At 39.7% G+C, this 26,620-nt stretch overlaps 1 protein-coding gene across 6 annotated transcripts in view; it reads right to left on the bottom strand.

The window, feature by feature from the left end:
• The window catches only part of DHX40 (DEAH-box helicase 40), a 45,718-nt gene that overhangs the window by 15,271 nt on the left and 3,827 nt on the right, over positions 1 to 26,620 (bottom strand). For 3 of the 6 annotated variants that reach the window (XM_021928249.2, XM_021928251.2, XM_021928252.2), the window contains 10 exons: positions 25,661 to 25,806; positions 23,070 to 23,189; positions 22,349 to 22,576; positions 22,062 to 22,128; positions 20,871 to 21,002; positions 18,741 to 18,840; positions 16,557 to 16,643; positions 16,236 to 16,418; positions 8,126 to 8,206; positions 6,037 to 6,194 (listed from right to left, as the gene is read on the bottom strand). In XM_021928249.2, the coding sequence (XP_021783941.1) occupies positions 6,037 to 6,194; positions 8,126 to 8,206; positions 16,236 to 16,418; positions 16,557 to 16,643; positions 18,741 to 18,840; positions 20,871 to 21,002; positions 22,062 to 22,128; positions 22,349 to 22,576; positions 23,070 to 23,189; positions 25,661 to 25,806 (1,302 nt within the window). The remainder of the gene's footprint in view (positions 1 to 6,036; positions 6,195 to 8,125; positions 8,207 to 16,235; positions 16,419 to 16,556; positions 16,644 to 18,740; positions 18,841 to 20,870; positions 21,003 to 22,061; positions 22,129 to 22,348; positions 22,577 to 23,069; positions 23,190 to 25,660; positions 25,807 to 26,620) is intronic. The other 3 variants (XM_021928253.2, XM_021928254.2, XM_021928250.1) reach the window with 2 other exon arrangements.

Genomic DNA, 26,620 nt, shown 5'->3' on the forward strand with positions numbered 1-26,620 from the left:
AATAAAAACAATAAAGTATTCATACATACAACAGTATGAATAAACCTAACATACATTATGTTGACCAAAAGAAGAAGTCACACACAAGAAAGGAGAGTGTATAATCTTATTTATATGAAGTTTTGGGCTGGGCACGGCGGCTCACACCTGTAATCCCAGCACTTTGGGAGGCTGAGGCCGACGCTGACGGATCACCTGAGGTCAGGAGTTCGAGACCAGCCTAGCCAACACAGCGAAACATCGTCTCTACTGAAAATACAAAAATTAGCCAGCCATGGTGTCGGGTGCCTGTAATCCCAGCTACTCGAGAGGCTGAGGCAGGACAACTGCTTGAACCCAGGAAGTGAAGGTTGCAGTGAGCCGAGATTATGCAACTGCACTCCAGACTGGATGACAGAGCAAGACTCTGTCTCAAAAAAAAAAAAAAATATCTATTTATATGAAGTTTCAGAAGAGGCAAACTAATCAGAAAAAAATAAGAAAAGTGTTTAACCAAAGGTAGGTAGAGTGATACCTGACTAAGAAGTGGCACTGAGGGAACTTGCTAGAGTGATAAAAATGTTCTATATAGTGATAGGGCTTGGGTTATATGGGTATAAGCATTTTACAGAATTCATTGAATTATACACATAAAATTTATGCATTTCACTATATGCACATTTTACCTAAAATTAACTGTAAACAAATATCAAACTGTAGTTATATAGGGTTGTAAGTACTATAACTTACCATTTCTCAAACTACTTTCTGTAGATTCTAGGGAAAATGGACAATTTCAATATGGATACAATATTGTATTTTATATCTTGTATATATATATATATTGTATAGTAGTATTGTATCAATGTTAAATTTCCAAACTTTAGGCTGTGCATAGTGGCTTATACCTGTAAACTCAGCACTTTGGGAGACCAAAGCAGAAGGACTGCTTGGGCCTAGGAGTTTGAGACCAACCTGGGCCAACAAGACGAGACCTCATCTCTACAAAAAAAATTTAAAAAATTAGCCAGGCAGGGTAGCATATGCATGTGGTCCCAGCTACTAAGGAGGCTGAGGTGGGAGAATTGCTTGAGCCCAGGAGGTCAAGACTACAGTGAGCCATGATCCCACCACTGCACTCACGCCTGAGCAACAGAGTGAGACTCTCTCTCAAACAAAACAAAACCATTTCTTAATTCTGATTAAGGTACTATGGTTAAATGAGAGATTGCCCTTGTTCTTGCCTAATATAGATGTAAACGTTTTGTGGTAAGGGAGCACAATGCTTCCAATTTATTCTTAAATGATTCAGAAAAAGAAAAAAATCCATTTATATATACATATATAGAGGGAGACAGAATAATAAAGCAAAGGGGGTAAAATGTTAAAAATTACTGAAACTGCATAGAAGGTATAAAGGAATTCCTTTGTTATTCTTATTTGAAATTATATAAGAATAAATGTCACCCAAAAAAGGCTAACACCAGACTGATTTTATCTATTTAAATATTCCAACATGGAAAAAACATTTTTCTTTTTCTAGCCTTAAAAGACTATTAGAGTAGGTCACCTTAATCCAACTTCTTGGTTTTACAAATGAAAAATGAAATCCAGAAAAGCTAGGGCCATGGTCAGATAATTAGGTAGTAGTGGAGCTGGACAGAACCCTGCACTCAATACTTCAATACTCTGTAATAGATTTTGAAATATTTTAGCTTCTCTCTGTTTCTCTGTTTCTCTGTCTCTCTCTCTCTCTCTCTCTCTGTCTGTCTGTCTCTCTCTCTCTCTCTCTCTCTCCCCCCCTCTCTCTCCCCCTCTCTCTCTCTCTTTCTTTTTGGGGATGGAGTCTCACTCTGTCACCCAGGCTGGAGTGCAGTGCCATGATCTCGGCTCACTGCAACCTCCGTCTCCTGGATTCAAGCAATTCTCCTGCCTCAGCCTCCCCAGTAGCTGAGAACACAGGTGCACGCCACGCCTGGCTACTTTTTATATTTTTAGTAGAGACAGGGTTTCACCATGTCAGCCAGGCTGGTCTCAAACTCCTGACCTCAGGTGATCCACCTGCCTCAGCCTCCCAAAGTGCTGGGATTACAAGTGTGAGCCAGCACACCTGGCCTATTTTTTGATTTCTTATTAGAGATGGGGTTGCCCAGGCTGGCCCTGATTTTGTGGGCTCAAGCAATCATCCCACCTCAGTCTCCCAAGGAGCTGGGATACCACTGTGCCCACCAGTATTTTTAGCTCTGATACTACCTCATGAAAACCAGTTAATATTACTTATTTTTACACAGCATTTTGTTAGAACAAAAAATTGCAATTAGGAGTATTACTAGAATTAAAATTCTGACACTTCAGACTGCAACTGCTGGGTGCAATGGCTCACGCCTGTAATCCCAGCACTTTACAAGGCCAAGGCTGGTGGGTCACTTGAGCTTAGGAGTTCGAGACCAACCTGGGCAACAGAGTGAAACCCCATCTCTACAAAAATACAAAAAATTAGCCAGGCATAGTAGCAAGCACCTGTGGTCCCAGCTGCTCGGGAGGCTGAGGTGGGAGGATCACTTGAGCCTGGGAGGCAGAGGTTGCAATGAGCCAAGATCAGGCCACTGCATTCCAGCCTGGGCAACACAGTGAGACCTTATCTCAATAAAATTTAAAAATGTTTTAAATTAAAAAAAAAAAAAGATTGCAATCTATTTGAAATAGTACACTGATTATTTTTATAGAAAAATGTATCCTCCATTATAATCATGGCAATAATAAATTAATCCGGAACCGATACTTCCAGCCTACAAAGGGATAAAGCCAGTGAGCTAACACATTCTATTGTCTGCCTGCAGACAAGGTATCCTGTTCACTTGGAAGCTCCTTGAAAGAAAAAATTATTCCACTGCATGAAAACAAATCTAACATATGTCAAATTAAATTGTGTCCTATACTGACACACCAAGAAAAGAAAGAAGCAGAAGTTTAAAGACATGGAAACTTCAAAAGAATTCTCTAAGGATGCAAGGGCTAAACTACCTTTTTCTTTTGATCCTACAAAAAAAAAAAAAAAGATTAGTATATTACTAATGTCCTATAAAAGCACTACCTTCCTTTACTAATGAAAGGAAATTAACCCTCGGCCAGGAACATTATACATTCTTTGTGCCAAAAAACTAACTTAAAGGATAACAAAATATAAAACTTGTTTATCCGGGCTGGGCGTGGTGGCTCATGCCTGTAATCCCATGGCTGAGGTGGGCGGATCGCCTGAGGTCAGGAGTTCGAGACCAGCCTGACCAACACGGTGAAACCCCATCTCTACTAAAAATACAAAAATTAGCCAGGCATGGTGGCGCATGCCTGTAATCCCAGCACTTGGGAGGCTGAGGCAGGAGACTCACTTGAACCTGGGAGGAGGAGGTTGCAGTGAGTTGAGATCACACCATTGCACTGCAGCCTGGGCAACAAGAGTGAAACTCAGTCTCAAAAACAACAACAACAACAAAACTTGTTTATCCTTAGTTTTCTGTCCTAGGACTAAGGCATGGTAAACCCTCAGCAAATGCTCAGTGAATTACTGGCAGTCTAAATAAATGAAGAGATATTCCATGTACATGGATAGGAAGACAATACTGTCAAGATGTCATTTCTTTTCAACTTGATGTTTTTTTTTTTTTTTTGAGACGGAGTCTCACTCTGTCGCCCAGGCTGGAGTGCAGTGGCCGGATCTCAGCTCACTGCAAGCTCCGCCTCCTGGGTTTACGCCATTCTCCTGCCTCAGCCTCCCGAGTAGCTGGGACTACAGGCGCCCGCCACCTCGCCCAGCTAATTTTTTGTGTTTTTTAGTACAGACGGGGTTTCACCGGGTTAGCCAGGATGGTCTCGATCTCCTGACCTCGTGATCCACCCGTCTCGGCTTCCCAAAGTGCTGGGATTACAGGCTCGAGCCACCGCGCCTGGCCCAACTTGATCTATCTTAATTACAACACAATCCCAATTAAAATCCCAGCAAGGGCCGGGCGCAGTGGCTCATGCCTGTAATCCCAGCACTTTGGGAGGCCAAGGCAGGTGGATCACAAGGTCAGGAGATTGAGACCATCCTGGCTAACACGGTGAAACCCTGTCTCTACTAAAAATACAAAAACTTAGCCAGGCGTTGTGGCGGTCACCTGTAGTTCCAGCTACTCGGGAGGCTGAGGCGAGAGAATGGCATGAACCCAGGAGGCGGAGCTTGCAGTGAGCCCAGATCAGGCCACTGCACTCCAGCTTGGGCGACAGAGAGACACTCTGTCTCAAAAAAAAAAAAAAAAAAAAAAAAAATCCCAGCAAGTTATTTTGTGAATTTCAATAGACTGAAGTTTATATGAAAAAGACCCAGAATGGCCTAAACAATTTTGAAGAGGAAGAACAAAACTTCAAGAGTTACTATAAAGCTCCAATAACCAAAACAGTGTGGTATTGGTGGAAGAACAATCAGATAAATGGAACAAGATACAGAGCCCAGAAACAGACCCATATAAGCACCGTCAGCTGATATTTCACAAAGAAGTGAAGGCATTTCAACAGAAAAAGGATAGTGTTTTGAACAAATGGTACCGCAACAACTGTACACCCAAATACTAAAAGACAATAGAAGAGAAAATCTAGATGACTTTGGGTATGACAATGACTTTTTTAGAAACAACAATAAAGACACAATCTATGAAAGAAATAATTGATAAGGTATACTTCATCGAAAATAAAAACTTCTGCACTGCAAAAGGCAATGTCAAAACAATTAGAAGATAAACCAGGCTGGGCGCAGTGGCTCACGCCTGTAATCCCAGCACTTTAGGAGGCCGAGGTGGGCAGATCACGAGGTCAGGAGATCGAGACCATCCTGGCTAACACGGTAAAACCCCGTCTCTACTAAAAATGCAAAAAATTAGCCAGGCGTGGCGGTGGGCACCTGTAGTCCCAGCTCCTTGGGAGGCTGAGGCAGGAGAATGGCATGAACCCGGGAGGCGGAGCTTGCAGTTAGCCGAGATCGCGTCACTGCACTCCAGCCTGGGCGACTGAGAGGGAAAAAAAAAAAAGAAGATAAACCACAGACTGGGAGAACATATTTACAAAAGATATATCTGTTAAAGAACTATTTAAAATATGCAAAGACCTCTTAACAATAAGAAAACAACCCGGCTGGGCGTGCTGGCTCATGCCTGTAATCCCAGCACTTTGGGAGGCCAAGGTGGGCAGATCACCTGAGGTCAGGAGTTCGAGACCAGCCTGGCTAACATGGAGAAACTACGTCTTTACTAAAAATACAAAATTAGCCAGGCATAACGGCACATGCCTGTAATCCCAGCTAAAACCATATAGCACAAACAGTGATCCCTTTAGTTAATAATAATGTGTCAATATTGGCTCACCAATTGCAACTTATGTGTCATACAAATGAAAGCTGTTAATAGGATAAATTGCTGTGGGAGGTTGAGGGGATGAATGTGAACCCTCTGTACTTTCTACTCAATTTTTCTGTAAACTTAAAAATTCTCTAAAAAATAAACTCCAAGGCCAGGCGCGGTGGCTCAAGCCTGTAATCCCAGCACTTTGGGAGGCCGAGACAGGCGGATCATGAGGTCAGGAGATCGAGACCATCCTGGCTAACACGGTGAAACCCCGTCTCTACTAAAAATACAAAAAACTAGCCGGGCGAGGTGGCGGGCGCCTGTAGTCCCAGCTACTCGGGAGGCTAAGACAGGAGAATGGTGTAAACCCGGGAGGCGGAGCTTGCAGTGAGCTGAGATCCAGCCACTGTACTCCAGCCTGGGCGGCAGAGTGAGACTCCGTCTCAAAAAAAAAAAAAATTAAAAAAAAAAAAAAATTAACTCTAGTAATTTTTTAAATTGTATTTTTCCTTTTTTAGTAGAGACAGGGTTTCACCATGTTGGTCATGCTGGTCTTCCAACTCCTGACCTCAAGCAATCCACCCTCCTTGCCCTCCCAAAGTGCTGGGATTACAGGCGTGAGCCACCGTGCCCGGCCAAGTTTATTAATTTTAAAAAACACAACTTAAAATAAACATCTTACCAGGTCTAATGAAGACGTTTTCCACAGACAACATTGCTGCTATTGGAAGTAGTAGATCTTCACAATCCAGGGAAGCAGCTTTTATTACCGCACATGTCAGATGTGGAGGCAAAGGAAACTCCACCATAGACAAACCCAATCTGGTGACATGGCCACTCCTTAATACAAAGAAAAAGTTTTTAAGTCTTTCTACATTGGGAGAGTTCAAATGTAACATTCATCATTCAGAATAAATCAAATATAATTTACATTACCTCCAATCACCTCCAGAAGTTCAATTCAATTTAAGAAAATTAGGCCAACCGTGGTGGCTCATGCCTATAATCCTAGCACTTTGGGAAGCTGAGGCAGGTGGATCACCTGAGGTCAGGAGTTCAAGACCAGCCTGGCCAACATGGCAAAACCCCATTTCTATTAAAAACACAAAAATTAGCTGGGTGTGGTGGCATGCACTTGTAGTCCCTGCTACTTGGGAGGCTGAGGCAGGAGAATCACTCAAACCTGGGAGGCAGGAGTTGCAGTGAGCTGAGATCATGCCCCTGCACTCCAGCCTGAATGACAAAGCCAGACTCCATCTCAAAAAACAAAAAACAAACGAAAAAAAAAAAAAACCCAAAAAAAATTAAATACTGTGGTTACTGCTAAGAGAAACACGAAGATAAATCCCTACTGTCAAAAGTTATAATACATCCAGTAAGCAATGAGGCAGAATAAACGAATATAATAAAAGATACAAACATGTTACAAAAGCATAGAGGGGCCCAGTGCAGTGGCTGACACCGGTAATCCCAGCACTTTGGGAGGCTGAGGTAGGTGGATCACTTGAGGTCAGGAGTTCGAGACCAGCCTGACCAATATGGTGAAACCCTGTCTCTACCAAAATATAAAAAAATTACCAGGGCATGGTGGTACATGCTTATAACCCCAGCTCCTTGGGAGCTGAGGCAGAAGAATTGCTTGAACCTGGGAGGCGGAGACTGCAGTGAGCTGAGATTGCACCATTGTACTCCAGGCCAGCCTGGACAACAAGAGCAAAACTCTGTCTCAAAAAAAAAAAAAAAGAAAGAAAATGTCTTTGAAGACATGACAGAATAATAATTGTATTTTTATTTTATTTTGCTTTTTTTTTTTTTTTTTTGGAGACAAGGTCTTGCTCTGTCCCTCAGGCTGGAGTGCAATGGCGCAATCTCCTCAACTCACTGCAACCCCCACCTCTGAAGCTCAAGTGATCCTCCCACCTCAGCTTCCTGAGTAGCTGGAACTACTGGTGTGTGCCACCACGACCGTCTGATTTTTTATTTTCAGTGGAGATGGGTTTTACTATTTCCCAGACTGGTCTCAAACAACTGTACTCAAGCAATCTGCCCGCCTTGTCCTCCCAAAGTGCTGGAATTACAGGCGTGAGCCACCACACACATCCAAGAGAATAATAATTATTAATATCAAACTTTACCCCATCACACAAACATAAAAACAAGGACTCTGGCTCCTTTATCGTTTTTATGTATCTAGCATAATGCCTGGCACTAAAATGGTACTCAGAAATTACTTGTTAAACAATACCAATATTTATTAAACAAAAGGGGTTTTATCTTGTAGTTTTTCTCTCTCTTTTTTTGTTTTTTTTAGACGAAGTCTCGCTCTGCCACCCAGGCTGGAGTGCAGTGGCACGATCTTGGCTCACTGCAAGCTCCGCCTCCCAGGTTCACGCCATTCTCCCGCCTCAGCCTCCCAAGTAGCTGGGACTACAGGCGCCCGCAACCATACCCAGCTGATACTGTTTTTGTATTTTTAGTAGAGACAGGACTTTACCATGTTAGCCAGGATGGTCTCAATCTCCTGACCTCATGATCCACCCACCTCAGCCTCCCAAAGTGCTGGGATTACAGGCGTGAGCCACCGCGCCAGGCTAGTTTTTCAATCAGAATTGTGATGAAAGACTAAGGACAAATTCTAACTTCAAGTAAAACAATCCATTCAATGTAAACAAATTATTTTCTACTGATAGAGAAAGGTATTTAGAGCCCTGTTTAAAAAGAGATCAATATCTGTTTTGGTTATGCGTTTTTCTTTTTTTCTTTTTTTTTACCTGTCAATAGCATCACACTGGTAAAGTTGTTTAAGAGCTTCTAAAATAAGTCTCTCATTAGGTGGATCCAAATAGGGAAACCTGTGTGTTTAAATAAGATATGAAGTGAGAGGCATTCCTTGAACATGGTAGGATTTTATATAGATATGACGAAAATTTCTTTAAAAGGTTTTATTTCTATTTTTCAAGTCATCTTTTTCTAAAAAAAAATTCTATGATCATGATCAGCATTCAGCAAAAGAGGAAATAATTTTTTTCTGAATCACACTCCTCTACTTCAAGAAGTGATTCTTTTTGACTCCCCTTAGCTGAAATATTCTCACCAGTCTCCCTACTTATCCTAATCCTGCCCCACCCATCCTTCACAGCCAATGTCAAGTGTACTCTTTTCTGTACTCCATAATTTTTTTCCAAACTCTTATAAAAATAGTAGAGAAATATTAATTGAAAGTGGCTGAAAATTATAAATTGTTCAATAGTACCTTAAAATGCTTTTTTCTTTTTGGAGACGGAGACTCACTCTGTTGCCCAGGCTGGAGTGCGATGGCATGATCTCTGCGCACTGCAACCTCCATCTCCCAGGTTCAAGCAATTCTCCTGCCTCAGCCTCCTGAGTAGCTAGGACTACAGGCACATACCACCACGCCTGGCTAATTTTTTGTATTTTAGTAGAGACAGGGTTTCGCCGTGTTGCCCAGGCTGGTCTTGAACTCCAGTGCTTAAGCAATCCGCCCACCTTGGCCTCCCAAAGTGCTAGGATTACAGGCGTGAGCCACCACACCCGGCCTCAAAATACTTTTTAAATTTAATTTAATTTTTTTTTTTGAGACAGAGTCTCACTCTGTTGCCCAGGTTGGAGTGCAGTGGCGTAATCTGGGCTCATTGCAAGCTCCGCCTCCTGGGTTCACGCCATTCTCCTGCCTCAGCCTCCTGAGTAGCTGGGACTACAGGTGCCTGTCACCACACCCAGCTAATTTTTTGTATTTTTAGTAGAGACAGGGTTTCACCATGTTAGCCAGGATGGTCTCAATCTCCTGACCTCATGATCTGCCCGCCCAGCCTCCCGAAGTGCTGGGATTACAGGCGTGAGCCACCGCACCCGGCCTAAAACAAATTTTTTAAACAGAGCCATAGCTATAAGTTCATATTAAGTTTGTGATGATCTGATAATTTCAGATCTCTACCACATGTATTTGCTATTGTACATCCCAAACACAGGATATAAAATATATCCTTTCAAATGTATACCTTGTTGATTTTTGCCCATGGTTCTAATCTGTTAGTCATTTTAAAGTTTAGTTTTACCTGCTCCTGAATGACTACTGGGTAAATAACGAAATGAAGGCAGAAATAAAGACGTTCTTTGAAACCAATGAGAACAAAGACACAATATACCAGAATCTCTGGGACACATTTAAAGCAGTGTGTAGAGGGAAATTTATAGCACTAAATGCCCACAAGAGAAAGCAGGAAAGATCTAAAATTGACACCCTAACATCACAATTAAAAGAACTAGAGAAGCAAGAGCAAACACTTTCAAAAGCTAGCAGAAAGCAAGAAATAACTAAGATCAGAGCAGAACTGAAGGAGATAGAGACACAAAAAACCCTCCAAAAAAACCAATGAATCCAGGAGCTGGTTTTTTGAAAAGATCAACAAAATTGATAGACCACTAGCAAGACTAATAAAGAAGAAAAGAGAGAAGAATCAAATAGATGCAATAAAAAATGATAAAGGGGATAACACCACCAATCCCACAGAAATACAAACTACCATCAGAGAACACTATAAACACCTTTACGCAAATAAACTAGAAAATCCAGAAGAAATGGATAAATTCCTCGACACACACACCCTTCCCAAGACTAATCCAGGAAGAAGGTGAATCTCTGAATAGACCAATAACAGGCTCTGAAATTGACGCAATAATTAACAGCCTACCAACCAAAAAAAGTCCAGGACCAGATAGATTCACAGCTGAATTCTACCAGAGGTACAAGGAGGAGCTGGTACCATTCCTTCTCAAACTACTGCAATCAATAGAAAAAGAGGGAATCCTCCCTAACTCATTTTATGAGGCCAGCATCATCCTGATACCAAAGCCTGGGAGAGACACAACAAAAAAAGAGAATTTTAGACCAATATCCCTGATGAACATCGATGCAAAAATCCTCAATAAAATACTGGCAAACTGAATCCAGCAACACATCAAAAAGCTTATCTACCACTATCAAGTGGGCTTCATCCCTGTGATGCCAGGCTGGTTCAACATACGCAAATCAATAAACATAATCCAGCATATAAACAGAACCAATGACAAAAACCACATGATTATCTCAACAGATGCAGAAAAGGCCTTTGACAAAATTCAACAGCCCTTCATGCTAAAAACTCTCAATAAATTAGGTATTAATGGGACGTATCTCAAAATAATAAGAGCTATTTATGACAAACCCACAGCCAATATCATACTGAATGGGCAAAAAATGGAAGTATTCCCTTTGAAAATTGGCACAAGACAGGGATGCCCTCTCTCACCACTCCTATTCAACATAGTGTTGGCAGTTCTGGCCAGGACAATCAGGCAGGAGAAAGAAATAAAGGGAATTCAATTAGGAAAAGAGGAAGTCAAATTGTCCCTGTTTGCAGATGATACGATTGTGTATCTAGAAAACCCCATCGTCTCAGCCCAAAATCTCCTTAAGCTGATAAGCAACTTCAGCAAAGTCTCAGGATACAAAATCAATGTGCAAAAATCACAAGCATTCTTATACACCAATAACAGACAAACACAGAACCAAATCATGAGTGAACTCCCATTCATAATTGCTTCAAAGAGAATAAAATACCTAGGAATCCAACTTACAAGGGATGGTGAAGGACCTCTTCAAGGAGAACTACAAACCACTGCTCAACAAAATAAAAGAGGATACAAACAAATGGAAGAACATTCCATGCTCATGGATAGGAAGAATCAATATCATGAAAATGGCCACACTGCCCAAGGTAATTTATAGATTCAATGCCATCCCCATCAAGCTACCAATGACATTCTTCACAGAATTGGAAAAAATTACTTTAAAGTTCATATGGAACCAAAAGAGTCCGCATTGCCAAGTCAATCCTAAGCCAAAAGAACAAAGCTGGCAACACATTACCTGACTTCAAACTATACTACAAAGCTACAGTAACCAAAACAGCATGGTGCTGGTACCAAAACAGAGATATAGACCGATGGAACAGAACACAGCCCTCAGAAATAATACCATACATCTACAACCATCTGATCTTTGACAAACCTGAGAAAAACAAGAAATGGGGAAAGGATTCCCTATTTAATAAACGGTTTTGGGAGAACTGGCTAGCCATATGTAGGAAGCTGAAACTGGATCCCTTCCTTACACCTTATACAAAAATTAATTCAAGATGGATTAAAGACTTAAATGTTAGACCGAAAACCATAAAAACCCTGAAACCCTAGAAGAAAACCTAGGCAATACCACTCAGCACATAGGCATGGGCAAGGACTTCATGTCTAAGACACCAAAAGCAATGGCAACAAAAGCCAAAATTGACAAATGGGATCTAATTAAACTAAAGAGCTTCTATACAGCAAAAGAAACTACCATCAGAGTGAACAGGCAACCTACAGAATGGGAGAAAATTTTTGCAATCTACTCATCTGACAAAGGGCTAATATTCAGAATCTACAAAGAACTCAAACAAATTTACAAGAAAAAAACAAACAACCCCATCAACAAGTGGGCGAAGGATATGAACAGACACTTTTCAAAAGAAGACATTTATGCAGCCAACAGACACATGAAAAAATGCTCATCATCACTGGCCATCAGAGAAATACAAATCAAAACCACAATGAGATACCATCTCACACCAGTTAGAATGGTGATCATTAAAAAGTCAGGAAACACCAGATGCTGGAGAGGATGTGGAGAAATAGGAACACTTTTACACTGTTGGAGGGACTGTAAACTTGTTCAACCATTGTGGAAGACAGTGTGACAATTCCTCAGGGATCTAGAACTAGAAATACCATTTGACCCAGCCATCCCATTACTGGGTGCATACTCAAAGGATTATAAATCATGCTGCTATAAAGACACATGCACACGTATGTTTATTGCGGCATTATTCACAATAGCAAAGACTTGGAATCAACCCAAACATCCAACAATGATAGACTGGATTAAGAAAATTGGCACATATACACCACGGAATACTATGCAGCCATAAAAAATGATGAGTTCATGTCTTTTGCAGGAACATGGATGAAGCTGGAAACCATCATTCTCAGCAAACTATATCACAAGGACAAAAAACCAAACACCACATGTTCTCACTCATAGGTAGGAATTGAACAATGAGAACACTTGGACACAGGAAGGGGAACATCACACACTGGGGCCTGTTGTCGGTGGGGAGAGTGGGGAGAGATAGCATTAGGAGATATACCTAATGTAAATGACGAGTTAATGGGTGCGGCACACCAACATGGCACATGTATACATATGTAACAAACCTGCACGTTGTGCACATGTACCCTAGAACTTAAAGTACAATAAAATAAAAAAATAAAATAAAGCTTGGTTGTAATAATCTACCTATTAGATATTAAGATATTTTCCAGAAAAAGTAATCATGACTTCAATATTTTTATTCAATATCATTATTAAAAATGTGTATCAAGAAAAAACTAAGTCCAGCACAATACTAGTAAAACCTTCACCTAGTCTACACTAAGCAATTAATTAATACTTTTTTAGAGTGGGCTATTTGGCAACTATAATCAGCAGTACTGTCATCTACAGATGACTTTTTTATTCACAAAGATATCAAATGCAGTATTGTTAAGTACTGTGCTGAAAATAAAAGACATTAGGTTAACTTTCAATAAATTCTTGTGGAGCACCCATTATGTGGATGGTCCTGAAAAGGAAATGGCTTATAATGACATATTCGGCCAGGCATGGTGGAACACGCAGGTAATCCCAGTCACTCAGAAGGCTGAGACATGAGAATCGCTTGAACCTGGGAGGCAGAGGTTACAGTGAGCTGAGATTGCACTACTGCTCTCCAGCCTGGGTGACAGAGTGAGATCCTGTCTCAGAAAACCAAAACCAAACACAACAACAACAAAAAATAACATATTCATTGTGAACTTTTAAAATTCATACTCATTAATCATTGTTAAATTTCCTTAAACCATTCTCAATAAGTTTATATAAGTAATAGAGTTCCCTAATAATCAATGTCAAGCTTACTGGGTAGTTGTTTCCAGAACCCGCCCTTTTTACTAAATGAAAAAAATCAAGACATTTGCCTTTCTCACCATTTTCTGATAACCTATTCTGCATAATTTCTCACAGATGACCTACGACTCTGACACTAAATCTGCAAGTACTTTTAGCACCACAGAAATAATGTCTAAATGCTCAAGACAAAATCATTTATGGTGGTTGGGTTTTCCCTCATTATTTCCTAATCCATCTTTGTCATCAATTCCTTCTTATTCAGACCTGTTCTTGCATTTTCAGTTTTAAAATCATTCTTCCTGATGGAAGAGAAAGGGAAAGCAAAATAATAACTGAGAAGCTCCATTTTCTTTCTGTCATCTGTGAATACTATACCATCTATCCCAAACACTGGGTCTACCTCTCCTTATTCTTTATACTTTTTAAAAAGGAAGCCTGTTTGGTTTTTGTTTCAAGCATTTTGAAACAAAATTTTGCGATTTTTAGTACACATAGGTTTTAAGACTTAAGATGGAAAAATAATTCAGTGCAGATGATATTAATTACTGTTCCTATTTTTCTAATATATACTCATTCTTGGTTAGAGGCTGCTCTGCTATCCTTTGTGAATATACTAGGAGTCAATATTAAGCTTATTGAGCAACTATTTCCAAAAATAGACCTTTTTCCCCAAATGAAAAAAATCAAGACATTATTTTAAAATCTAGGTTCATCTGAAAGTTTTCTGTTTGGCTATGTGGATTTCTTTAAATGGCTCTTTCCTTCTTTTCACTGGTATAATTTATTGTTACAGTCAGTCAGAATTTCATGTATTACATGCTTTTCTCTTTCTAGTATCTACATATTCTCATTCAGAAAATCTCTAGTCTAATGGTAACTATCAAAACATTTTGAAATTGGCAAATTGGCTTTCCAAGAGTATACAATGAGTATTTGTGGGTTTTGGAGTTTTTTTGTTTTTTGTTTTTGGAGGCAGAGTTGCGCTCTTGTTGCCCAGGCTGGAGCGCGATCTCGGCTCACTGCAACCTCTGCCTAGCAGGTTCAAGTAATTCTCCTGCCTCAGCCTTCCAAGTAGCTGGGATTACAGACAAGCGCCACCATCCTGGCTAATTTTGTATTTTTAGTAGAGATGGGGTTTCACTATGTTGGCCAGGGTGGCCTTGAACTCCTGACCTCAGGTGATCAACCCATCTCAGCCTCCCAAAGTGCTGGGATTACGGGCATGAGCCACCACACCTGGCCTACAATACATATTTGGATGCACCTAATAATCACTTACTACGAATTTAAAAACTGCACGGTTATCCTCCCCCAAAATTCCTGAACACTTTTAAATTCCAAGGGAATTAAGAACAAAATAAAGAACAAGATAGCACTTTCCTCCACTAATTCCTCTACCATGTATGATAGAAATTTCAATCTACAACAATATTCTATCCTATACCAATAAATTATATTGTTTAACATTTGGCTAATTTAACTGTTCTAAAGGATAGAACTGTCTGTACCTTATTTCTCTAATATAACTTAAGCTTAAGCTTAGTGAAAGCAAAAAACTACAGAGTATTACTCTGTCTTTCATGGTATATAGTATAATGCTGGCCATACAAAAAAAACACTCCACTTTCCAACATATACCCTTTTTTTTTTTTTTTTGAGACATAATCTCACTCTGTTGACCAGGCTGGAGTGCAGTGGCGTGATCTTGGCACACTGCAACCTCTGCCTCCTGGGTTCAAGTGATTCTCGTGCTTCAGCCTCTGGAGTAGCTGGGACTACAATCACATGTCACCAAACTCAGCTAATTTTTGCATTTTCAGTAGCTACAGGGTTTCACCAGGATGGCCAGGCAGGTCTCAAACTCCTGGCCTCAAGGGATCCTCCTACCTTGGCCTCCCAAAATGTTGGGATTACGGATGTGAGCCACCGCACCCAGCCCCTTTCTTTTGAAACAGGGTCTCACTCTGTTGCCCAGGCTGGAGTGCGCTGGTGCAATCATGGCTCACTGCAGCCTCTACCTCCCAGGCTCCAGCGATCTTCCCATCTCAGCTTCCAAATATCTGGGACTCAAACATGCACCATATCAGACTTTTTTTTTTTTCTTTTAATTGTAGAGACAAGGTCTCACTATGTTGCCCAGGCTCATCTCGAACTCCCAGGCTCAAGCAACCTTCCCACTTTGGCCACCTACAGTGTTGGGATTACAGGCATAAGCCATTATGCCCAACTCATTATATACCTTTCATTACAAATAAACAGTGGTCATTAAGTGATCCAAATAAACATCAGCACAACCCCCCAACGCCACCATTAAGCCAAGGTTAATCATGAGCAAGAGATCCTACTAAAGCAATGCAAGGAAGTCTTCTGTGTTAGTTTAATTGAAAAGCAACCAACAGGACAAGGCATAGTGGCCTGTGTAATCCCAGCATTTTGAGAGGCCAAGGCAGGTGGATCACCTGAGGTCAGGAGTTCGAGACCAGCCTGACCAACAAGGTGAAACTCCGTCTCTAGTAAAAATACAAAAATCAGCTAGGCATGGTGGCCAGTACCTGTAGTCCCAGCTACTCAGGAGGCTGAGACAAGAGAATTGCTTGAACCCAGGAGGCGGAGGTTGCAGTGAGTGGTAATCATGCCACTGCTTTCCAGCCTGGGCGACGGAACAAGACTCCATCTCAAAAAAAAAAGAAAAGCAACCAATATAAAAACCAACCTCTAAAAGAGGTTAGCCTAAACTCTCAGGGATGTATGAGTCAAATATTTCAAAATAATTTTTGAGCCAATAACTTGGCTCTATGCTAACAAGTTTTTCTTTTTTTTTCTAGTTGTCTACATACCTTATGACATCGTGTATGGCAAGGCACTTTAAGGTCAGAACTACAGATGTCAAACTAGTTCTCTTAATTTCAGGGATCACATGGTCAGGCATACACTGGTTCCAAAAATCTTTACTATAGATCCGAAAGCATTTTCCTGAAGAAGTCCTGCCAGCTCGGCCACTTCGCTGCAATGCCTCGCTCCTACAGAAGGAAAATAACGCAAAAAGTCTCCAAAACATTCTGTGGGTTTCTCAGGTAATTTACTTTTTCTCCCCAAACCAGCTAGAAATTACCTAATCAGTTGTTCTTTGAATAAAAAGATTTGACATAGAGACTTACTTTGAAATTGGAACCACCTCCAGGATGTCCAACCCTAATCTGGGGTTGTGATTTAACTGCTTCACAAAGCCACCATCTACCACATATCTAAGAAGAATCAAAGCAAGTTAAGTTTCTGGAAAATAAAAGAAGACTTGTTAATTTTTAACCGCTTTGGTTTCTCCTTTTCTAGCAAACTAGCAAGTACACAATGCCTTTTATGTTACGTGTAAAACTTGAAAGTCAAGAAATTGGAACCCTCATATGTTGCTGATGGGAATGTAAAACGGTTCAGCCAAGGTGGAAAATTGTTCAGGGGTCCTCAAAAAGTTAAACACAAAATGACCATATGATCCAGCAACTCTGTTTCTAAGTATACACCAAAAAGAACTGAGAACAAGTACTCAAACAAATACTTATAGACCAATGTTCATATTAGCACTATGAATCATAGCCATAAGGTAAAAACAACCTAAATGTCCATTAACCATTCATTAATGGATGAAGGGATGAACAAAATGCTTTGCATATATGTATGCAGTATATATACACACACAATTGAATATATATACATACACACACACTCACACTATGCAATATTATTCAGCCACAAAAAAGAATGAAGTACAGATAGATGCTACAATGTTGACAAACCTCAAAAATATTATGCTAAGGGAAAGAAAGCAAACACAGAAGGCCACATATTATATGATTCTATTTGTATGAAATATTCAGAACAGAAAATACATACTGCTTCCTGCTGACACATCTAAAGAATTTTTAAAAAAAAGAAAACACATACAAACAAAAAGTAAGACTGGTAGTTGCCAAGGGCTGGGGTCGAGAGAGGAATGTGGAGTATGTGCTTAATGGATATGGGGTCTTATTTTGAGGTGTTGAAATATTTTAGAACTAAGTAGAAGCAGTGGTTGCACAATACTGTAAATGTACTAAGTATTACTTAATTGTTCATTTTTAAATTATTAATTTTATGTGAATTTTGCCTCAATAAAAAAAATACACAAACTTGAAAGTCAGTTTCAGACCATTTTAACAGATTCAGAATCTAATTTCAACTAGCCTTTAACATGCCATTCTAAGCCAATTAAATGGTGAACAAGTCAGGTAAGGAACCAAGACAGGATAGCAGTAACAAGACAACATTCTGAATCTTGTTATTTAATGGCTTTTGCCTGTGTAGGAAACAGAAAACTACAGAGGTTAATTTACCCAGGAGAGCACTCCCTTAACCCCTTAGCGTGATTTTTAAAGTAACAAAGAAAAGCAGAGTAAATTAAGACTTCCTCTCAGACCTGGGTGATCATTTTACCCAGAAGAAACACACAGGATCTCTGAGATTCAGGTTCAGCCTTCCTTAGGCAGACAATCAGACTTAGCTAAAGACATAAAATATATTGGGTAAATGATAAATAACCCAGTCTTAAAGAACTTTGCATTAGTTATCAGTCCAGACTTAAAATTTCTTAGTGTTCCCTTACTAAATGTACTCAAAAATTTGATAGCACTATTTACTACATCCAGAAAAGATAAGGGACCTGAATCATAGTTAATTTTCACAAAAAGATAAAAAGTCAGAGACAATACATCCAGATAAACACTGGATATACAACTAACTCTACCAAGTGAGGCTACAAGGTAGAAGGAAATATCAAATCATCTAAGATATATGCTTATAATGGGAGTACAGAAAAATAGGTTTGGCTTCCTATTTAGTGAAACCCATTAAGCATTATACATAATCTACATAATCTTAAAATTGAAAAGAGGAAGCTTCAAGTTGCCAAGCAGTTAAAAAGTGTGAACAGCCAAGTATGGTGACACATGCCTGTAGTCCCAGCTACCCACGAGGCTGAGGCGGGAGGATTGGTTGATCTCCCTTCAAGGCTGTAGTGTGCTATGACTGCATGCCTGTGAATAGTCACTATACTCCAGCCTTAGCAACACAATGAGAACCTGTCTCTAAAAAAAAAAGGGTGAATAGGAATATAGTATGTACCTCCTACTCCATTTCCTGCTCAAAGCAATCAATTACAAAACAAAATAGGTGATTACATGTTAAGAACATTAAAAAGTAGGAGAGAAGGGAATTAGTGGAGGGCACAGAAAAGCAAACTCAGTAATGTTTAGCTAATGTTTAGTAACGATAGGTTTCCTTGACTTTAAGAGAAAGTTCAAAAGTTATACCTGATTCCATCTATTGTCAAAGATGTTGCAGAAATATTGGTGGATATGACACATTTTCTAATTCCAGGTGGAGGTGGCAAAAATATTCTCCTCTGTTGATCTAAAGTATATATAAAAAGAAAATACCAATTTAAAACATGCATGTGTCACACTCAAGTTTCGAAAAACTCAATTTTTCACTAAAAGTCATGTTTTTAGGCCAGGTGCGGTGGCTCACGCCTGTAATCCCAGCACTTTGGAAGACCGAGGCAGGAGGATCTCGAGGTCAGGATATCAAGACCATCCTGGCTAACACGGTGACATCCCGTCTCTATGAATTGCTTGAATCCGGGAGGCAGAGGTTGCAGTGAGCCAAGATCGCACCACTGCACTCCAGCCTGGGTGATAGAGCGAGACTCCATCTCAAAAAAACAAACAAACAAAAAAAACGGAGGCAACAGAAGATCCAGAACATTATTTTCAATGTGGCAGTAAGAAAGATGAAATTATTTACTCTGTACAGAAAAACATATGTCTATGTATATATTTAGTTAATGGTTAACAACAAACCAAACATAATGGGTTTTTTATCAGTTACAAAGTAAATTATAAAAGCATTGGTGAACCAAATCTTGAGAAAACAATGAGAACCTGAAACAATGAGCCTAAGAATTTCCCTGAAGATGTAAAAATCTAAAATAGGTATCTATGCTTCAATAGAAAGGAGATGGCCGGGCGTGGTGGCTCAAGCCTGTAATCCTAGCACTTTGGGAGGCCGAGACGGGCGGATCACAAGGTCAGGAGATCGAGACCATCCTGGCTAACACGGTGAAACCCCGTCTCTACTAAAAAGTACAAAAAACTAGCCGGGCGAGGTGGCGAGCGCCTGTAGTCCCAGCTACTTGGGAGGCTGAGGCAGGAGAATGGCGTAAACCCGGGAGGCGGAGCTTGCAGTGAGCAGAGATCCGGCCACTGCACTCCAGCCTGGGTGACAGAGTGAGACTCCGTCTCAAAAAAAAAAAAAAAAAAAAAAATAGAAAGGAGCTAATATCATCATAAAAGAGATTTCCAAAATAACACATCTATGTTCTTTATTGACACATATATTCCAAAACTTTGTTAATATAGGGATAAGAATCACCCAATCAACAAAAGCTGTTAATACACATACACGTAAAATATAAAAACATTCAAATGCTAATTCCAACTCCAAATAGGAGGCTAAGGTTAATTTCCCTTTAATTTTACAAGTTAAATTCCATAATAAAAGTTTTACAAAACAAATTCTAAACCTCATTCAACAGTATTTACTATGACCAAAATGTCAAATCAAGAGTTTGTATCTGCTCTTGGAATTCACCAAAGAACAGGATCATGCTTGAAACGCAGACTAAGGCATGGCTACTTTAAAAGGAAAATGATCCACAGCTGGGCATGGTGGCTCACATCTGTAATCCCAGCAATTTGGGAGGCCAAGACAGGCAGATGACCTGAGGTCACGAGTTTGAGACCAGCCTGGCCAACATGGCAAAACCCCATCTCTATTAAAAAACAAAAAAAATTTAGCAAGGCATAGTGGCAAGCACCTGCAATCCCAGCTACTTGGGAGACTGAAGAAGGAGAATCACTTGAACCCAGGAGGTGGCGGTTGCAGTGGGCTGAGATTGCACCACTGCACTGCAGCCTGGGTGACAAGAACGAGACTCGGTTACAAAAAAAAAAAAGGAAAACAATCCACTGTGTTTAGACTTAGATATACCTGGATATATACAATTTCTAAAAATTCTGCGGCAATGGCAAATTAGGTTTGACTTACAGTAATACCAGCAAGAAACTACTGTCCTCATTTCAAAGAATTCTCACCAATAGTTTTGTTTTGCTAGGAGAAACAATACTCTTAACGATAATAAGGGGGATATCCAAGGCTCTCGAAAAAGTGAAATGTAAAAAGACTTCAGGCAAAAATCACTTCCCTCAAGGAATGCTGGTTCTCATTGATTTGTTTCACGATCTAGATGTGGGTTACAAAGGTGAGGTTGGTTTGTGAAACTTAACCTAACCACTTAAGACCTGAGTGCTTTTCTGTAAACCTGATTATTCAATAAAAAGTTTTTTTAAAAAATCAAATTTTCTATTCGAATGAGAAATTACCTGTTGTCATAGATCCATAACATGGCAATATTAACAAGCCATCGAGGGTGGTATCTTGAACATCGTAATCATAATCAACAGACTCTGCCATCTGAAAAAGTAACTCACAACTTTTTTCGATTTCAAACTGGCCTAAAACAGAAAGAAAAAAAAAAATTCAGCAACTGAACAGAAAAATTAATTTAAGAATAAAGAAAATGTCAATATTAAAATTAATTTTGCCTAGAAATTATTGTAAATCTCTCATTTAAAGTAAAAGAGATGAACACCTAAGCTGTAACATATTTCAACCAAAAAATTTGAAGTAGAAGAAATATCAGTTTCTAAGGAACTTAAATCTCTAAAGGAATAAAAATATTTATCATCTTCAAGTTTTTCACCCTGTTAACACAGTATTTGAGAAGACTCACTAAATTGTTAACAAAGGGGAAAAGCTAGTCCAGGTGCTATTGCATTTGGGTAAATTTCAAAATAAGTAATCTCCAAAAGGCAAAGATTGTTACAATCCCTCACTTCTGACATTAGTACAAGGCAGAGGAAAAAAGTAAACAAGGAAACTACTAATTCCTATTAGGAGGGTGCTGCTACTTAAAAAGTTACACTACTAGTTTAGGATTTAACTATTTTATTTTTGATCTCCAAGAATGCCACATGCTTGTCTATGATACATAGATTTTACACTTTATGTGCTGTTATCACACATAAGGCCACAATGCCACCACCCAAAGAAGAACCTGGTGAGATGTCCTTTGAAATAATGGAATTAACCCAGGTCTGTTTAGTCAGGTTACATTTCTATCTAAGACAGACCAATAAAAACAATATTTCACTATTTAATTTCTTTCAATTAAAAGGTCAGTGTGTTTTACATATATTTACTAATGAGCCTGATGTCTTTGACATTTGACATATATACGTGGGGGTGTGTGTATATATATACACACACACTACTATGCCTTTGACATAAAATACGTATATACTATTATGTCTTTGACATACATATATGTAATTCTCTTTGGCAGCTAGCCTACAATTTTTATATATCTTTTACCTAAAATTATTCAGATAATCAAAAAAAGCTAGGGCAACATTTGAGAAGGGCACAGAATTCCCAACAAAGGTAGCACTCTACTGGGTGTCACATTCCTTACTTACAAATAGTAAGTTTTTTAACTTGATACTAATGCTCACCAGTCAGAAAAACCAAGATGTCTCCAGCCATTTCATTCAAATGGATATCCATGGTGACTTTCACAATCTGAAGCAAGAAATGCAGGCATAATATGCTAGTGGAAATACAGTCATTCCCTTACCACCACTTCCCTTGCCCCACAGAAAAATTAAACTTGGTTCTTAAAAATTCTAGGACCTGTGAGGGCTGTCATTAAAATAGTAGGGAACAAACGAATTATCAAACTACCTAATTAGTAAGAATCACAGATATTAAAAAAAGACATTAAATGAATGCCAAGTAATACCGCTTGAATATACGCAGTATTTTCTCTGTCTCGTGGACCAATCAAATTGCAGAATTTCTCTCTGACTGGATAAAGCCTTCCAGGTATATCAAATATTGGACAATTTCCAAAGAATGCAGAGAGCTTGGCTAATTCCATAGTTGCTGACATTACCACCACTTTTAAATGCTCCTTCCTATTAGGAGACTTCTCCTGAAATAGCTTCTTCAATAAACCAAATAAGATATCCTGAAAGAAAAGTAAATTTCTAGTAAGTCACAAGCACTTAACAACCAAGCTATTTTAAATACATTGCTATTCTATCCAAGGAATTCCTATTTTAATAGATTAAAATATAAGAGCCAAGTGCAGTGGCTCACACCTGTAATCCCAGCACTTTGGGAGGCCAAGGTGGGAGGCCAGGAGGTTGAGACCTGCCAGGGAAACAAAATGAAAGTCTCTACAAAAAATGTTCTTAAAAATTAGCCAGACATGCTGATGCACGTCTGCAGTACTAGCAACTCGGGAGGTTGAGGTGGGAGGAGCACTTGAGCCCAGGAGTTCAAGGGTGCAGTGAGCTATGGTCGTGCCACTGCTCTCCAGTCTGGGTGATGGAGCAAGACCCTATCTCTAAAAAATTAAATTAAATTAAAAAGTAAGAGGAGGCAATTCTCTATATAGTAAAAAGCTACCCAAACAGGTAAACTACTTGCTAATAATAATAAAAAAATAAAATACTCACTGTAGTTAGAGTTCTTTCATGGGCTTCATCCAAAATAATGACACTGAATTTGGTAAGATTTGGATCTCCAAGAATATGTTTCAGTAAACATCCATCAGTCATATATTTGATTGCTGTCTCCTAATGTTCAAATAGCAGAGTCACAGAAATTCACCACTACTTTCCCAACTAAATTTTTCCTCAAGAGGTACAAACATTAAGTGACCAAACCAATCCGACTAAACAAAAGGGTACATAAAATAGTCTAACTTATGTAGACAAAATGATGGTAAGTCACAAAGCATGCTGTCTATACAAAAAAAGGGACAAATAACTCACTTGGGTATTCTTGGACAAAGCAACAAAAATCACCAATAAGGAGATACAATAAAGTCAGAGGAAAGTGGCAAGATGATGCAATGGCATTAGGTGAGCAAGTTGTGGGAAACAACAGTGAAATGAGATTTATCTTTCTGACTCAGTCCCTATTTCAGAAGATTCAGGGAAAATGAGAAAATGGTAGGTGCATACTTTCCACCCACTCTCTCCTCTTCTCTACCCCACTGTCCTACTAAAAAATGTGTTACTTAGGTCAGACACAGTAGCTCAAGCCTGTAATTCCAGCACTTTGGGATGCTGACGCAGGCAGATCACTTGAGTCCAGGAGTTCAAGACCAGCCTGGACGACATAGCAAAACCACATTTCTAATAAAAATATAAAAATTAGCCAGGTGTGGTGGTGCACACCTGTAGTCCCAGCTACTTAGGAGGCTGAGACGGGAGGACTGCTTGAGCCTGAGAGGCAGAGGCTGCAGTGAGCTGAGATCATGCCATTGCACTCCAGCCTGGGTGACTGAGCAAGACACTATCTCCAAATAAAAATGTGTTACTCAACAAGCATTAAAACAGGGTGAGTAAAAGGTCCAAAGGCTAGGAATAACAGCAATGACATCCATAAAACAAGGGAAGGAAGAAAGAAAAAACAGTGACCACTAGGAAGGCAAAGATAGTATTTTTGGGGGTCAATTTGTGCCATATTTGATGGCCATTCCTATTAGGGAACATATGTAAACCAGGGATTGTTTTGTAGCTGGGACAGGATTAAGAAATTCGCAAGGAATATAAATTATAATATTCACTATTAAAAAGAAAATCTTAAATTTGTTGGTGCCATGAATATAGAAGATGCTTAACACTTGCTGATTTTGTTAATTGATTGATTTTGTTAACTCAGCTTTCCACTGACTTCAAGAATACAAACACACAAAATAAATGAAACTGAAAACATAATCAGCGAAATAAGAGAGACACAAAGTACAAAATACTGTGTGATTCCACTTGTATGAGGTACCCACAGTAGGCAAATTTGTAGATAGAGAAAGTAGAATAGAAGTTACAGCAGGGCACGGTGGTTCACCCTGTAATCCCAGCACTTTGGGAGGTTGAGGGGGGTGGATCACGAGGTCAGGAATTTGAGACCAACCACATCTCTACTAAAAATACAAAAAATTATCTGGGTATGGTGGTAGGAGCCTGTAATCCCAGCTACTTGGGAGGCTGAGGCAGGAGAATCACTAGAACCCGGGAGGCGGGGGTTGCAGGGAGTGGAGGTCGCGCCACTGCACTCCAACCCAGGCAACACTGTGAGACTCTGTCTCAAAAAAAAAAAAGTTACCAGAGGCTAGGGGGAGGGAGAAATGGGGGTTTTAATCTATTGTTTAACAGATAAGAGTTTCTGTTTGGGATGATAAAAAAAAGTTCTGAAAGTAGAAATGGTGATGGTTACCCAACATTGTGAACACATTTTTTTTTTTTTTTGAGATGGAGTTTTGCTCTTGTTGCCCAGGCTGGAGTGCAGTGGTGCGATCTCAGCTCACCGCAACCTCCACCTCCCAGGTTCAAGCCATTCTCCTGCCTCAGCCTCCTGAGTAGCTGGGATTACAGGCATGCACCACCATGCCTGGCTAATTCTGTATTTTTAGCAGAGACAGGGTTTCTCCATGTTGATCAGGCAGGTCTTGAACTCCCGACCTCAGGTGATCCACTGGCCTTGGACCCCAAAGTGTTGGGATTACAGGAGTGAGCCACCGCACCCAGCCCATTGTGAACATACTTAATGGCACTGAATTGTATATCAAAATGGTAAAATGGTCAATTTTAAGTTATATATATTTTATTACAATAAAGCATTTTAAAAATCTATATGTCAAGAAACCTTACAGTTAAAAAACATAAATAAGAGAATCCTAAGAAAATAAACTGTCATTTATAAACTAAGGAAGGAGAAAATGGAATGAATATCAGACACTTGAAAGCTAAAGCATTAACAATGAACGACAAAAATAAATTATTTAAAATATATATTGAACTTTGAAATTAAAAATCTTTCAGAACTCTCTCCACTCTTTCCATTAAGTTTATAGTATTAGCTGGGCATGGTGGCATGCTCCTGTAGTCCCAGCTACTCAAGGAGCTGAGGTAGGAGGTGACTTGAGCCCAGAAGGGTAGAGGTTACAGAGAGCCATGATTGTGCCACGCACTCCAGACTGGGCGACAGAGCGAGGCCGTGTCCCAAAAAAGAAAAGAAACAAATACCAACAAGACTTTTGTACCTTAGAGCTGCAATCATCAAAACGAACTTGGTATCCTACTTTGGATCCCAAAGTGCATTTCATTTCTTCAGCTACTCTCTGAGCAACTGATATAGCAGCTACTTTTCGTGGTTGAGTTACACCAATCATACCATGTTGTGAAAACCCTATCAAAACCAGAGATAAAGAAATACAACAATGTTAGCAATTGTCTTCCTATTAGAGCTAAATTGTTTTTGGCCAATGAATACAAAACTGCTTGAATGTTTCCAAAAGAATATCCTGCAAATTAAAAACACATTGCTACGTCTGCACTATGAAAATTTAAATATTAATTTAAAATAATACATATTAGTAACCACTCAAAAAATATATATATATGTATGTATTTTTTTTTTTTTGAGACGGAGTTTCACTCTTGTTGCCTAGGCTGTAGTGCAATGGTGCGATCTCAGCTCACCACAACTTCCACATACCAGGTTCAAACGATTCTCCTGCCTCAGCCTCCCAAGTAGCTGGGATAACAGGCTTGCGCCACCATGCCTGGCTAATTTTGTATTTTTAGTAGAGACAAGGTTTCTCCATGTTGGTCAGACTGGTCTCGTACTCCTGACCTCAGGTGATCCACCTGCCTCTGCCTCCCAAAGTGCTGGGATTATAGGCGTGAGCCACCACGCCCCGCCAAAAAAAAAAAAAAAGACGGAGTCTTGCTCTGTCGTCCAGGCTGGAGTGCAGTGGTGCAATCTCGGCTCGCTGCAACTTTCACCTCCCGGATTCAAGCAATTCTCCTGCCTCAGCCTCCTGAGCAGCTAGGATTACAGGCGCACGCCACCACGCCTTTTTTTTTTGTAAAAAATACATTTTTTAAATTAGATTTCAGGCTTTGTTTGGTTTTGTTTTTTCTGTCTAAAAATCTACTCTAAAGGTAAGCCAAGAATTTTGACACATAGGAATTCATAAAATTCCACACACTTCCCAAAA

The sequence above is a fragment of the Papio anubis genome, chromosome 17, assembly GCF_008728515.1.
Source record: "Papio anubis isolate 15944 chromosome 17, Panubis1.0, whole genome shotgun sequence".
Classification (NCBI taxonomy): Eukaryota; Metazoa; Chordata; class Mammalia; order Primates; family Cercopithecidae; genus Papio; species Papio anubis.